Source organism: Malurus melanocephalus, unplaced genomic scaffold (genome assembly GCF_030028575.1).
Source record: "Malurus melanocephalus ecotype Western Australia unplaced genomic scaffold, MMel_1.1 scaffold_67, whole genome shotgun sequence".
Taxonomy (NCBI): Eukaryota; Metazoa; Chordata; class Aves; order Passeriformes; family Maluridae; genus Malurus; species Malurus melanocephalus.
In genome coordinates, this window is record NW_026623299.1 from 566,714 (window position 1) to 583,913 (window position 17,200).

The 17,200-nt window shown below is 36.7% G+C and overlaps 1 protein-coding gene across 1 annotated transcript in view; it reads right to left on the reverse strand.

Annotated features, from left to right (window-relative positions):
- The window catches only part of DPP10 (dipeptidyl peptidase like 10), a 231,138-nt gene that overhangs the window by 96,711 nt on the left and 117,227 nt on the right, over positions 1-17,200 (reverse strand). The window contains exon 5 of the mRNA XM_057366529.1: positions 12,807-12,881. Coding sequence (XP_057222512.1) covers positions 12,807-12,881 — 75 coding nt within the window. The remainder of the gene's footprint in view (positions 1-12,806; positions 12,882-17,200) is intronic.

The following is a 17,200-nucleotide window of genomic DNA, read 5'->3' on the forward strand; positions in this document are numbered from 1 at the left end:
TTTCACTGTAAGGTTGCAAAAATTACTGGAAYACTAATATAAGCAAAACCACCCAAATAGACAGCCTTTCTTTGAATATTCAAACCAGTTAATGATGTTCTTCTATTTTTGGAACACTACACAAAKAGGACATAAATTGCAATGAGCTACAATAACTTTAATACCAAGCTCATATTTAGATTTTTACTTTCCTATCAGTGTTCACTGTATGACGGATTTAATTTCATCTGAGATACTGAAAAAAGAATTTATGGCACTGCCAAAGCAGATGGCTGCTGTAATGAATACCACAGCTGAGAGTCACAGTGAAATTCCACTCATGAGAAATACTACCAAAATACAAGTTTCCTTTCTCAACTTTGTTTCTGCCCTTTTGGGGAGGGCTGATTTTTACATGTCTCAAGGTGTTGGAAACCAAAGTTCAAATGTAATTGCTACATTTTTATGTGCACATATATATATATATTAGCTTAATTGTTTGAAAGTTTCCTATGTGGACGTCTTATCAACCACCCACTCTAAACACTCCTAATCTTTTAGGAAAATTAATACTTAAGCCTGATAATACATCATGAAGTAGCCCACAAGTTTTTCATGAATGCATTCAACCAAACTTTTTGTAGTATTAAATGTATTAATAAAGTATTTTCTATATATACACATTCTATTCATAAATCTATTATACATTACATTATATTATCTTATCTAGTACAGTATGCGTACTGGCAACAGAGGAAAACCTTCCTATATAATAGTCTATAAATATATATTGGGTTCWAATTTAAAAACACCTTTTTAGGACTTATTACAGGTATGACATTTTCATGTCTCTTGGCAATCTCTGAATGAAAGCTGCCATTCAGAGGATTTCTGTGACCAGGGCAAGATCTTTTTTTCTCATCACTGAAACTCCAGAGCCACAAGCACAGCATTATGTGATTGCATGGGGGCTGAAACTGAGGCACACATTAAAAGAACCATAACCTCAAAACAAGACAGATCTAAGTTCTATAACATTCCTACAAAAGCTTTGTTTAACTTCAAAGGTACAAGATCAGGTTACAGAAAAATTACCAGGAAAATAGCCATATACTCCCTACTGAAACAAGTACCTCTTCAATTTGCTAATTTAAAACTAACTACAGTTTATTTAAACTATTTCAGACAAGTTCTTCAACCATTATGGCAACTTGAGCCTCTGTGAAACAATTAGGCTAAGAAAACACAACATTTTCCAGGAAAAGACTCTTCACCTTTGCCCAACATCCACAGACATGACAAATATAAACCTCACAACAAAGGGTTGAGACCTGTACAGTAAATTAAACTATTTATGCAGTCCACTGTCTGAAAGAAGCCTTAAAAAAAAGTATCACACAAGTACCAATGATCTGCCCTGAACCTCAAGGACATTTTGATGAGCTAAAAGCACATTTAACACCATGTCCTTTAAGATCTTCTTCATTATGGTGCTGTACTAAAACTTCCACTGCTGTCAGTGTTGCTGACTCAAGGAGACATCTGAGACAAAAATAAAGCAGCACTGGCATCATGTGCTAGAGAAGCACAAAATTACTTCTGCCAGATTATTTTTCTATGTCCCACCCAGGACTGAAGTTCAAAGGGTTAAGGGAAACTAGAATTGGATTCCACCATCCTCTGGAGTCCCTTCCAGCTCAGGACATTTTGTGCAGTAGCTCAATGCAGCTTTACAACACAAGGACTACAAGATACCAGTAAGGACTAGAGATGGTCGGTATTGCAGCTGCAAAATATCAAAATGCATAACAAATAATCAAGGAGTATAACAGCTTATGTTACTAATTGATGGAGCATGAAAACAAGAACAGCTTTTCCACAGGCAAACGCCTCCCAGGCTAATCTAATCAGAGGTGTAAACTCTTCCTACTACCTCTCCTCCAATTAAGTTTAAAAAAAGGTGATTTTTTTTTTTTTGTGGAATAAACTACATAAATCCATAAATTCACCATCAGAACATAAATGGGAGTTCAAGCTGCTGAACAGATTTTGTTAGATCTCAGTTTGAGACACAGCCATCCCCAGGGGACAGGACAGGGACAAGGGATTATCACAGGAAAKGCTGAGATTCAGCTGTGTCACTCATTTCCTCTGCTCTGCGAGCCTGGACAGTGCASATGGTGCAGATCACAGGAATGCAAAGGCCACAATCATTTTCTACTCTTCAAACATAAATCCCAGTGAGAGAAGAGCTGATGTAAGCAGGAGTGGTACCACCCCAAACACAGCTCCCCATGAGTGAGGAGAAGCACTGGAATAACCAGGCTCACACTGCCTTGTGCATCCCCTTAGTGTAAAACACGTTAAACACAAGATACCCACACACACATCAGCTAAAACAGCAAAAGAAGGGCCAGAAAAGAAACCATGGGCAGAGGAACTTAACAGTGACAGGAACCTGAATCACTTTTTGTCTCAGCATCCACAAAAAGCAGATGAAGGTCACATTCAGGCATTTCCACTGGGGGAAAATGAAGTTTTTAAAATAACTTTATGATAATGACAGTGAAGATGGCAATTAGAACCACTGTGAGCTGACACTGCATCAGGGATGCAGTGAATTGTACCAAAACGCTACAGAAAATAACAATGACAGTAGTAAGCTGTCAGAAGTCACTGTCATAGTTGTCCCTAAAGAGGGAAAAAGTTGACTGACCTTCACAAAGTTATAAACAACCTACAGACCTAAAGGCCAACTCACAGCACAGATGAGCTGCTGAAAATGTTAATAAAYCCTCTGCAAGATCCTGCTGAAAATCCTGTGCCTTATTTATTGTCCACATGGCTGATACTGTCACACGACGGAGATGACTCTATTACATTTGTGTGATAGGCAGACAACTGCTAATCCAAAAGTCCATTTTAAAGACAATGGGAAAAGTTCCACTGACTTTAACAGCATTTTCATCAAGTTCAGAAGTGATAAGCACTTGAAGAGCCTGCTACTGATGATGATGGCTACTTGAATATAAAGTAAATTATATTTCCTRKGCAGTGMAAGATTATGGAAGAAAATTAAATTCTGCTGTGCTTGCACTGGTTCTCTGAAATGTGACAGGCAGCTCTGGAGCTCCCACAGCACCCTGCAGGTTCTAGATCTCTTTCTAAAAACATTTGGGAAGAACAGAGGTTCTTTGTGGGACAGTTTTTAAACATGTTTGCTCATGTTTTGGACAATTTACCATTGCTACAGTTTGTCCTTACCACAGGTACTGACACTTAACATTGTCTTTGGAGTGACTGATGTTTTTCTAAAAAGGTTCCAGGATTTTAAGAAGTCAATCTACTCCGGTWTTTTTTTGCTTATGAAAACAAACAAACAAAAAGGCTAACACCCCACCCCGCTATGATCAAGAAATATTCTTCTGACCAGGAACTTGCAATTCWGAATTAAAAAGAAGCTGTTGTGATTTTAAGTCCTTTTTTTTCCCCCAACTTGTCTATTTCAAGCAAAATTTAATTATTATTCAATGTGCACTGCTGATAGAGACAGAATGATGCAGAATAATTGAAAAGTSTATTTACTTTTTCACTGTCTCACCTTTTAGAATAATTTGTTTCCAGATTTGGCCAGCCTGTTTGACTTAATCTTAACAAAAAAATAATTGTGAACCTTCAGTCAAAGCTTAGCTTTTCTTTGTCCGATTTTCCTAATTTTTGCAGCAGTGAAGTATTTCAGAATTTCTTCCAATAAAATATGATCAACACAGTGAGAACTGTCTCCATTCATGTGTTTGGAGAGGCAAAGGATGAGATTTCTAATATACACAAAGATACAGAAATGTCTGGAGATTTAGAATCTAATCTTAATAAAATAAAAGGATAAATAAAATAATTTAAAATGGTTTAAGGAATATTTACATATTATTTGAAACCTTATGAAACTGAGCATTTGGGTAGAGATTTGACATTTGTTTTCCTTATGGGAAACTGTTCCAAACTATAAAGGTTTTTTGTTTGTTTTTTCAAATCTTGGGAATCTTCATCTCAAGGGGGAACACTGCTGGTGTGATGACACTGACTCAAACTCAGCCACACTGAAAGGATCTCAGAAATCATTAACTCTCCCTCCACAAAGCAATATCAACACTGAATCCAGACCAGGGGACCCAGAGCTTGATCCAGCCAAGTCCTGGAAATCCACAGCCTCTCCAGGCAAAGTCTGATCATGCYTGATTGCATTTAAAAAATGAAATAAGACCTGCAGATAAAGTCTGGGAGCTTTGATTTCAAGACACTATCACTGACAGACTTCACTCAAAAATACATGAGAACATGGATAAGATTGAAGAATTATTGCCTTTTCCGGTTTGTATATACTTCTACTTGTTAAAATTAATATTTCTCTTGATACTTGCTTAAATATAAGCACATTTATGTATATTTCAACACATCATTCCATACCCTCCTTGTCCCATATCTGGAAGTGCTCAAGGCCAGGCTGGATGGGAGCCTGAGTAAACCTGGTCTATTGGAAGGCGTCCCCACCCAGGGCTGGGTGTTTGAGTGAGATGATCTTTATGGTGCCTTCCACCCCAAAAAATTCTGTGATTCTGTGACACATTTAACATTATTCCTTTGCTCTAAAGACATTAGAAATATCAAACTCTGCTATCCCTGCTACTAGTGTGACTTAAACCACATGCTAACATGTCAGTCAATAATGTGGAGTAACTCTGCCTCCTTATTTCTACTAAAACTCAAAACCAAAATATTGTAAAAGATGAGAACTTTGGGTTTCTAGACAGTGCTTAAGCATTCTATTTCATATATCAAATACATCTGGAAAGATTCTTTAGCAAATATCATTAGGGGRAAAAAAACTCACTAAGTCATCCCCAGTTTGTAAATCTAATTCMTAACACTGCAGCCAAAGAAAAATCTTAATTGCTAGTGGTATAAAATTCATGACCACTGACCACATACACTATTTTGGCTGCAAGACTAAAATTCTGAATATGTGATCAATGACAATTTTAAGATTAAGTAACCATTTGGGATTACATTCATCAATACTAATGGTATCTTATTTAAAAGTTTAATGAGAAAGCTATAATGCATATCACATTTCTCAGTAAGATACATTATTATTGAATTTCAGGGAGAGGATATTATGAAAAATGAAATAAAAGCAAAAAACCCAATTGTTTAAAATGGATTTTTTCAGCGTATTGAATACATGAACTGGACTGTAGGCATTTTGCTCAGAGGACTATTCTTTAAGTAACTGAACCTTGTTTATTTTTAGTCCTATATTAAAAGAGTGTGTCTTTAAGTTAGACCTGAAATCAGTCACTACAGAACATGAGAATATGTGCATCATATAAAATTATTTCTATTATTATATATTTTCAGTAAAATGTTTTAACCCAATGGGACACTCAGACCYATGAAATGATTTTGCTCCTCAGAACTAGTTTTTCACAGTATTCGATGTGAGCCATTTCTTGTGTTTGAGAAATCAATCAGAGCAGCAGTWAAAGTAACAATGATCCATGCTCAGGGTAAAACCTGTCAAAACTGAAGGGTGGATAAAATACTGTTTTAGTCCATATGCTTTTGGTAGAGGGGAAGGGAATTATTATTTCTTGGGAGCACGGAGTAACAAATTGTTAAAAAACAGGTGGGTGCATCAGTTGACTCTAGCTTGTGGTGAACTCTGGCAGATCTCAATCCAAATTAAAGCTCTGTTCAGCTTTTCCAGCCTTTAACAGCTCCTAATGGAGTTCCCAATTAGGACTCCCAACAGTCCCTGCCCTGTTATTTATTCAGGCTGTCCTTGGTTTTACAAAATCAGTCCCTTACATTTTGAGGAAAATATAATCAGCACCCCAGCTTCTAAAACCCCACAAACATTACAATATCACTGTAAAACTGGCTTTCAGTTGCATTTCTAGCACATACAAGAGATATGTGGAATTAAAAACARAACAACGAAGAAAATCCAAACACCTTTTAAACACGGGGTTTTTTTTCCTGTCCATGGGCTGTGACAGACAAATCCTTCACTCACAATGGACATTTCTGGGTCATTTTTGTGTATTATCGATGCACAAGAGGGGAACAGGGAGGATCTCAGGGTTGGCAGTTGCACAGCAGAAGGCAGAATTTATGCCATATAAAATAAATTGTCCATGGATTAGGGGAACTGCTGGCTTAAATAGTGCAATATTGCCTGTTTCTACATCATTAGCACAGTGGGATTCCAGTCCCCATGGATTATTATGTGATGGAAGAATACAATCACATGAAAATCAGTTATGTTAAGACTGAGCTTCTAAGTTGCTGRGAGTGAGAAACTCAGCTGGACAGCACCTAGGTCCTTCTGAAATAACAGCATTCATACTTGATGGGAATGACAATACTATTGAAAAGAAATACTTTTTCTGTCAATAAACATTTTGTTTGAAAAGCTAAATGCCCTAGAGTCCCATTTTTACTGAACAACAGCAAAGTATAATCCTTCTTTTTCAATACCARCTTCGAACAACAACCTGAAACATGAATTCTGATTTTTCAACTCTGGCAACTCTGAACAAGGAAAAAAAGCCACCTTCTACCTAAATTAGAATTATTTACTTTGTAAAACTTGAGGTTGAGCAGCAATCCTGTAAGTACAAAGGGAAGAGMAATACTCAGTAAGTTACTTGAAAAGCAGGGACACCTTATCTCATGTGGTTTATTATGAAAAGTGATCTTTTCTTTTTAACTGCTACAGTAGGCTGAATTTGCATTYAGGAATCAATACATCCCTTACAAAAAACTGCAAGTGCGTGCATTAAGGACAGATATGTGGCATGACAGGTATCATATCAGATTTAAAGGAGCAGTTTCCCACCTTTTTAGCTCCATTTTTTTTTTTTTTAGAGGAAGAAACTGCCTGTTCCAGCCTTGTCTTGTAGAGCATTACAGTAACACACCCTGGCAGAGAGCAGCCCCAACATCCCATCATGAAGGTATCAATAATTTTTACACAATATTGCAGATACATGCAGATGCTCCAGGTATAACTCTGCTACTCCTAGTAAGGGGTGAGGCAGAAATCTCACAATGGGCTGAATGGAAACACTTACAGGACTGCAACTCACCAGGAATGAAAGGTGAAGTGTGTTTATCACACAAACATCAATGTCCATGATTCACCATAAAATACTTTCTATTTTCCCCATCTTCCATTTATACGGACTGGTGGCTATTATGCCACATAATTTAAATAAAATCCTTGATGGAAGTGGGACACTGTGTGTTCATGTGAATACTCACTCCTAAGGGATAATTCATTTTAGTATGCAGTGTCATAAAATTCATTTTGCCAGATTTTACTACAAAGCACATCAACTCCTCAGGCGAAGACCTTGGCTTTTTATAACTTTAAAATGCCTTGCATATCTGTAGAGCACTATAAAATAAASTCAAATATATGAAAAAGAAGAGCAGTATGCCTAGACTACCTACAGCCTGTTATATCACCAGACTAGGCTGTCCATCTGAAACTTCAATTCAAAGTAAAACAACAGCCTTTAAAAGGCAAAAAAATTGAACAGCCTACTTCCACGAACTGCTCAATATCTGACCCTTTAAGCACCCAGTCTTGTCATACCTAAGAGAGGAATAAAATATAGCACAAAAAGTATCTGCAAGGAATAAGCTCAAATTTTGGGGGTGGATCTCACTTGAAAATCCCTTCTTTTTTTTTTCTTTTTTTTCCTTGCTGACCTAAAGCTGATAAAAATTGGTCTTTCATGTTCTTGACAAGAGATAAAGATGAATGGGAAASTCATGTCTGGATCAGACTTTTATTTACGACCTCATAACTTGAGGAGTGTGCACATGCATGATTTGCTTCTGGACTCATCTCAAAATGAACAAATGAGAGATGAAAGATTACCCTGAGGACCTGCAGAAATACACATTGAAACAGGTTTATCTAAAGAAGCATACATTTCTGGAGGAAAAAGGTGATAGCATCAATTTTGTATCTGATCTTTACTTCATAGACAGCGCTACATAAAATATTGTTAGCCAGCTCACCGCTGGTTTAAAAAGTCTTTTGTTATTCTTTTGTCTGAAATAATCTTGTTGAGGAAATGCTGTTTCCATGTGCCAGATGACAGATTTCATTTCATCTTGGTTATGTATGTTTTCAACCCCTAGCTTGTACTGCAGATAATGCTCCTCGCAGCCAGAATTTCATAAGCACCACGTATAAACCATCTTGAAAACATCTGAACACACTGAAAACGGTGTTGTGACTAAAAATGAGATATAATGCAAGGTAATTTAACTTTTTCAGAACAAAAATCTACTAATTAATTTAACTGACCAAGATGTTTACTGACAATTTAGTTCCCACCTACTTGGAAGAAAAACAGTCTTCTAATGCAGAACATATAATCTAAATTTAAGACTCCACTAAGCTTATCCCTTCATGGATTCTCCTAATTTGCAGACAAACTCCTGGAGATTCTTTCAGTGCACTCCAGAAAGCCAGTATTAGAGGCAATCTCTAAAAGCTTGGTGAGAATGTCCTTCATTTGCTGTAGATCATGATCAGTACTCCCTGTCATTATCCTCYAGAAATAGACATTATTGCAGCAAAGTGCTGAGAGCAGAAAATAACTTGGGGTTTCTTTGCTCCAAGCAATATGATGGACTCTTGTCTTTACTTCAATACATTAAAATTTTGATTTGTTTCTACTGGATGTGTGACATTTAGATATGAAATTATTTTTCTCCTTTTCTGAAAAAGATTGGGTTACTCTTCATCCTGATCTTACCACAGAAAAAGTTAAAACGTATTTCTTTTAAGCTAAATGTATTGTTTTATTAAAATTCTCTAGTTATAAAAGATTACAGTTTGAAGTCCGAATTCAGGAAAATATTTCCTTTTTTTAGAATGTATAAATGCTTACAATTCTAAGCTAGAGCTGAACTTTAATCAGTTTTTAAGCACATTTCCRAACCAAGAGCTAAAAAAGCTCACACCTAATTAATCTTTTACTGAAAACAGAAAACGATGCCTTATTAATAGAAAAAAGTAGGAAAAATTCCTGAAACTTGATACTCAAATGGGATTTGAAGCAGGGAGAAGGAAAGAAAGGGGAAAACAAAATCACAAGGATTTAATAATGTGAGGAAAGAGAGGAAATTACCTCATCTACTTCTTCACTTGCTCTTCTGGGGCACATGATGCTCCAGGAAGAGCACTGGGAGAACATGCCCATGCTGTCTGAGCAAAAACTCACTAATATCTGCAACAAAGCTCATTTTCACATCACGTGGATGCAGGGACAAGTTGCAAGGTATAATCCTGAGGGACACAAAAGTTCCCTAATGGTAAAAGAATTTCCTAAGACCTCAATTCTCACTCTTCTGCAAATTTACTGCCCTGTTCTTTACCATTAATGCAGGAACAGCGTGTCTGATTTCCCTTTTCTTATCAAAACCATAAAACAGGTTTTGGTAGTTGTGAATTATACCACCAGAAGAGTGAGAAAAGTTTAAAACATCATTTTAACACCGTCCTTATTGAAAGCAATAGTGAAATAATCTTTCCTCTTGAAATCTCAACTGGCTCAGATACTCTGTCACCCAGAGTGTCCCATTCTTTGCTCACACCTTGACAATCTTCAAAGGAGAATCARAAAGATACAGCCCTGCAAAACTGTCCCCTCTCTGCATACAATGKTACAATGGTTTCCCTGGTGCTGTGTTCCCACTGTCCCAGAATAATCAGGATGGCCTGACATCCAGCRAGGATGTCTGAGCTCATTTCCCAAATTAGTTTCTATTACTGATCTGCTGCCTTGCAAAATGAGCCTTTTTCAGTGACACCAACCAAATTACGGTGAGAGACAGAGAGAAAGACCACGTACAGCACACACAACTGATCTCTGGCAAAGGCAAAAATCAATGTACAACACTTTGAATTCCTCAGCAAAAGAGTTTTCTTCCATAATATTTTCATAGAGCCATACCAAACCAGCTGCTATGCCACATTAAATGGTTTTCTTCCTTGTATTAGGCATAATTTAAATGATCCATTCAATTATTACTTTTGTATTCAAAGATGSCTTATTTTCATGCAGATTTATGTTTCGTTATGCATAGAGGATATTCTTAATTGTGCTGAAACAACTGCAAATTTAATTAAAGTTTGCCATTCCAAGCATAAAACAGATTAAAGAAAATGCTGACAACAGTAAAATAAATATTCAACTATTTAATTTAACTCAACAATTACTTTTAATCCAAACATCAAAATAACCTTGTCTCTAATTACAGTTTCATGACAAAATGTCTTCAAGAAGCATTTGTCTCTATTTTCCTCCAATCTGCTCAGCTGAAACACACTAGTTTATTTATAAAACTGTTGATTAATAAATCTGTTCCAGCTGTATTACTGTATGTTAYGAAGAACACAGACTGATGTATGCAAACAACCATTAGAATTCTAAAAAACCTGAAGTTTTGACAGCCTTCAAAAGCAGAAATCCCATCAAATACGCTGCAGGACAACTATACACCTAAATCACAGCAAAGAAGGAAAAGAAGGGGCAAATATAGGTAGGAAGGTCCAGAGATCTGGCAATTTATAGCAGATACATCAGCTAAATGTTTGTAAGTTACTTGTTCCTTGAATTGGGTATTTTTAGACTCAACCATGTGCTGTAACTCATGACAATAAGCAAATCCTCARTTTCACAAAAAGTTACACTCAAAAGAGGCATGAAGAAAGAATCTGGCCTGATTCTACTGAAACTAATTCGAAACTCTCCAATTAAGTTCTGCGGCTTAGTATTGATTTTAATTTTACAGTCAATAAATTTAATAATTCACAGTTAGCTGGGGGGGGAAGGTAGACAGGAGGATTTCCTCTCCTCCAGATGCAGTAAGTCTGGCTCTGAGGAAAAAAACCAAAACCCTAAATCACAAGAATTATGAACACTAACTTAACCCTTGATGTAAATCAGAAGTTACACAGACTACAGAAGAACTACACAGACTTTCCAAGGCATTGCATGCCTATTTTCCCACAGATTTGGAGGAAACAAAAGCAGCTTACGTCTAACAAATATCCCAAGAGTCAGAAAATTTGGAGGAAAAAAAAAGAGGCTTTCCCCCAGATACTCACAGTAATACTTTTTGCATCTTCTGAATAAATTGCCTTACATGACTTTTGGTTCTTCTGTCCACCTTAAGCAACATACTCAGGACCTAAGGTTTTATTTATGTCTGAGTGACAACATTCAGCTATTCTGACTTTTAAGACCATCACCACCACTTGCAGAAGACACAACAATCACAGTCTGTTTCTGGTTTGAAAGCCATGAGATCAGCTGGAGCAGTCACAAGCAAGAAACTCAACTGACAACTTACTTGGAGTACACAACATCCATCTTACTTGGATGAGGAAGCCTCACCCAAAACCACCAGGACTGCCACCACWAATTGCCAAACTTGCTGAACCCTGTTCATCTCTCATTTCAATTGCTTCTTGTCAATACAGCTGAGCAAAGAAAACCTCTACATGGAAAATACACCTGCTGCAAACTTCTTTCCTCTATTGCACCTTGACTGTGAAAGGACGGAAAAGTTTCTTTTTGCAACAAAACCAAGAATGAAATACCAGAAAGATCTGGTAGATCCAGCATGCACTGAGAGCCATTTGCATTACAATGGGACACCTTAATTGTCAGGCAGAGATTCATCCCAGTTGTTAACATGTTTAGATATAATGAAATATGGAATACTTCCATATTTTCCTTATTTATCTGTATCAGCTATATGTTAGTACCAAGAAAATCTCAGACAAATGAAAAACCCCATCCAAATTTCAACAAAACAAATGAGGCATTCAAGAAAGTAGGAGGGATTATCAAACTCTCTCACAATGTAAGAAGCAATCAAGAAGGGAAGTAGCAAGGGGCAAGTATTTTTCAGACAMAAATTAAAATGGAACTTCAAGCGGAGCTTAATATGGAATCCACCAGGACTGGTAGATGAAAACCCTACGCAGATGTTACACCAAGCAAACAAATCATTTTATACCAGCATCGTTAGAACAAACGAAACAACCCAAACTTGTTCAAAAATATCCACTGAGTCCATCAATCCAAAACTATTCTCTCATTAAGAGCAGCTCAYATTTTAAYAGSTTTTATAAGACAAACACCAATATGCATAGGGGAAATTAATAAAACMACCTTCTTTTTAATTGTTTTTGTGTTCTAAAATTTATTTTMGACAGCTCTACATGGTATTATTGAYCAAAAYTCTTTTTGACAGTGTAAAAGCCTACAAAATTGAAAAATAATATAAGAAACAAAGAATACACTGCATTATAGAGAYTTTCAGACTATCACACTTCAGACTACTGAAGCCTACATTAAAATTCCCAGACATGAATCAGCCTAGGGGTTTTTGGGTATAGTCCATAAATGACCAGTACAGCTGTTTAAAACAGARGGAATATCAAAAGACAAGATTTCACATAAACAGGTAGTAACAGAGCAGTTTAAGGATTAGGAAAACTGCTGCAAAAACCAGAGGAGTCATGGCAATTTCCCTATGTGAGAACCAGGCAATACTTCCMTACACACTTAAATTCACACTTCCCCATCATTGAATCAGAAGGTTTTGGGAAGAGAGATCAAGTAATCAAGTAATCACATTACTTTACATGGAACTGCATATGAAACACACAAAACAACAAGGTTTGGGGAATTTTGATTTAGAGGCTCTGTGATTAGGAACAGTTGGCTTACCTGTTTAACATCATATGCAAGAAGAACAAATCTTAAGTCTGGTGAAACRGAATATCTTGATGCTTTGAAGGTTACCTACAATGAAAGAACAGGAAAAGTGAGTTTGCARTAGGACATTCATAAGATCCCTTTTCCCAAATTTTCCTACAGCTCATTTAAGAACTTCCCATTCATAMGACAGATTTGGTTTAGAAAACCAATGTAATTTTCACAAAAAGGACTTCAATAATTCTTAGTCGAATTAGCTGGTATCAGTACAGTGGCAACAGAAGAATCTGCATTCTACACTAAGTATCAATTAATAAGCTGATGAGGTTTTTTTTTCATCACTACATGCACGAAGCTCAAGGATAACAAGTACAACCAGTTCATTCACAGAGGATGAGGGAAGACACTTTGGTTGGAACGATTAAAAGGGAGATTCATCACTAGGTTAGCCCTAAAGATAATAAGCAATAAAACAAATAGGGGCACTGTCTCTACTCCTTTTCTYTTAACACCATATAAATAAAGATTTTGCAAAACTATTTGCACCAAAGCAAAAGTCTTTCTTAAAATAAAGAAAATACTTAGCAGTGAGCAAAGTGAAACGTAAGGTAGCATTACAAAACTAATAATGCTTTACATCCACCCAAGAATACATGACCCCCAATTGAATTCAAGATTGTAATTTAATCAAGGGGTAATGTTGATGTCAGAAATAATTTAATGAATCTAATGCATGAGAAAGATAAGAATGTGCTTTAAAGGGCACTGAAGGAAATAATTTTAAATGAATCTCAAGACATCTATTTGCAGAATGAAAGGAAAAGGGATAGGTGAAAAATTCAGATAAGAATAGAARAAGTAGGACAGAAAAAAAATGACASAACCACAAGCCATAAGATAAAAACAAATTAAAAAATAGCTATGTAGAACAAGATGTATCCACTATTTTATTTCTTAAGCATCTTGTTCTGTTTAGCCTAATCCCAATGCTAAACTAATGACTTCAAGAGGGGTTTAAAGGTACACAAGCAGGAGGTCACAAACTATCMCATTCAGAGTAACTAAGGACTTGTACCTGGAGAAGAAAAGAAAAAAGCTTCCAATACACTGAAACGATGCTATCTTTTGATAGACAGATTAAACCCAGGTTCCTAGGTAATACAGTTAGAATCAAACTATACAATAGAATCAAAAGGAGAAAATATTTTTGAAGATAAAACTGTATTAGTTTGATTCAGCAGCATGACAGAATCAAGTCAGAAGATAGACCTGCAGTCTTGAGAAGAAAAAAAAAAAWATATASACACCTTAAACCATCCTTCTGTATCTACAAAGCATCCAGAAGAGATCCCTACTGTGCCCAAACTTGCTTTTATGAGTTAATCATCTTTAAGCAGAGACTGTGTTAATGTTAATCTATGAGTAACATTCCCTTTTCTTGGCACGTCACAGAAAATATTTTAAATGAGAAATTTGTCTTCTTCCTAGCAATTTATTAATTATTGCCCCGTTACCTCAGTGTTCAGCACCACAAAACCCAGGCAGCTTTCCAAATACCATCTCAGGGAGCAGAGCTCACACCATTTCAGGCATTTATAGAGAAACCACAGCCCCTGATTAAGGCACCACAAGTGATGCCACTTAGGTAATGAGGCTCTTCATGGAAAACACCTGAGCAGCTCAGCTGCAACCTCTTGGCAATTCCAGGCATCACCAGCAAGGACTTCTTGCATATTCTGTATCCCAGAGTGTTGTGGATTTGGGATTTAAAGTCATTTGAATCCCACTGACCTTGTTCATTCAGCTTGCACTCACTTGCAAAATTTTGTTTGCCCCCAGAAATGCCTCAAACACATGGTGCACCAAGAAACCATATGGTAATGGTTTTGGGCAAAATAGTTTTCTTCTTTTTAGTGTAATAGCATAATTCTTGGTAAAAGGAGCATAAAGCTGTTTCATATTCCTTAATGTTTCATTTCAGAAATAAGAAACTAAAAATTAGACCAGCAGAAATCATTTGCTCATTGCCAAAGCTGATAGCAATGCTGATTTCTTTAAATTATCATAAAAACATAATTAGCCCATTTATTCAAGTTGGATTTACAATCAAGCCTTTAATGAAATAGATGTCTAATTCCAGTAGAATTGCATAGATATTTAAGTGATTTAAAATGATTACAATTTTCTTAGAGTTCTAGATGGGGAGGGGTTTTTTTGGWAAAGCACAATTTTGGCAATTAATTCAGAAATCGCCTACTTACATGCACACAAGACCTTAGATATTAAGAACAGGAAATTAATCACCTGACTCATTCCTCTTGCCTAGCATGGCAAGTGAACTCAGGATGTGTGAGTAACTGAAACAAAAGACAGAATTCATTTTTTCCCCACAACCATATCTAAGGGATTTCATCAACCAGCAGATGCCTGACTCCATGGCTGAGGAGATTAGATCAACTGGTGWAGGGATTAAAAGAAAGCTTCAGCCCCTGCTGTAGGAGGTGAGATGCCACACAAACTCCTTGGAGATTATCTGCTGGGACATTCTCTGCAGGGATTAGACATATTTATTCATTAAAAAGAAGCTTGCAAAGACTCTGACCYCAAGGATTTGTTCTCTTCTCAGGAGAACACATTTTTGAGTTTAAAAGAAAGTGCTGGGGAAATATCACATTGGAAGTACACTGGGAATTAAAAACCCTCAGGTGCCTTGTTATCAAAAATCTGGAGGATGGCTGTTCCAAAGGTCTGCATATTCACAATTTCTGAAGCTTCTTGCTTTGTCAGGAGCTATTTAGCCTTCATTAAGGAAGGCAGACCTAAATGCTGCCCCATGTGACTGTAACCCTATGGCTTTGCTGTGCTTGATCTCTGAGAAATGCAACTTCAGACAAATAAGCTCTGAAATTGGGAGAAACAGAGCTGCCTAATTAGGCACGGTCCAGGGATGCAGAAGCAGGGCTGGTTTCCCTCTGCATCACTGCACAGTAGCAGCTAGTTAGGGACTGGGGTAATTCAACACGGTGCACTCCAAACACACCCTAATCCCTTCCCAAACCCAACAGAGGCAAGGCAGAACAGAAGGAAAGAGGGAAGGGACTTTCTGTATTTCCCTCTACCCAATCAAGAGTTGAAATCCCTATGAAAACCATCAGCTCTGTGCAACCAGAAAAAAAACTGTGACTGGAGAAATTGCTGTAATCCTTAAATTTGTTACAGTTCACACTATTGCATAATTCTGAGACARAGAAAACTTTTGGGTTTTTTAACACTTGTACACTGTCTGCCCTGCTTAATTCACACACCTGTTATCCATTTTTCCCTATATTGCTGCATTTGACATCATTTCACTTTTTCAGACATAAATGATCCTATATCTGATCTTTCATTCCTCACCCGACCAAAACCCCCACTGACTGTAAAATTAGGTCTAACCATATGAAACATTGTATTTCTAGGTTTTATTGAAATACCTCATGTGGTAAGAGGATTAATTCTTCTCCTTACAATGATGCATGGTGTGATGACCCCAATGGTCTCACTGCCACCATAGACTGCAACATTTAAAGCCAAATCCAGGAAAAAGGACACAGAGAATTTAAACAGGCTTTTGTCATTCAGCTTTCCAGCTTCCTTCTCTCATCCGCCTTTCAAGAATTTCTAAAATACAGTTTTGCATGGAAAGAAGAATTGGCTTTTTTTTTTTTACCTTTCCAGTTGTGCTTAAAGTGGAACACAGAATTCCAGTGAACAGTATATTCTGAGATTTGATTTCCAATGTCAATATTTCCTTCTTTTTCACTTTGCATGTCATGTGCATTTCCTGTTAACAGAATGCCTGTTATGATTGTGTTTAAGAGAAGTTTTAGGCTTGGTTTAAGCTCTGCATCCTCATTAGGATCCCTGATTATCAGCTCCCTGTTATTTCTTCTGTTTTCTTAATCCTGGTTCTGAGCTACTCCTGCACTGGCTCCTCCCTTCATCTTTCACATACTATAAAATGCTGGSTTTACAATTTTCCTGGCTTTTAACTACTATAACATTTAAATCAGTGCCTTATTCATACCTTTTCAAAAATATGGCATAGGTCAGACAAATGGAATTAACCTATAATGTAGCTAGCCTAGAGTTTTAAGAACACATTTATAACAYATTGAACAGTTTCCAGTAATCTTTTTACATAGTTTCAGTTGGACGGTTTTAAGTGAAATATCACAGWTAAAACTGATTAAAAGAAATGTTCACTTTTATGAAATTAACTTAGTTACTGCTTTGGGGTTTTTTTTTCTTTAGCTTTACCTCCTCCTACTGTTTCAGTTTCTTGTGCTTCATTTTCCCCAGCAACTTTCATCTTCCTCACTCCTGTTATTCTCCTTCCCCAATTATTGTTTAGTGTTCCCTTAACA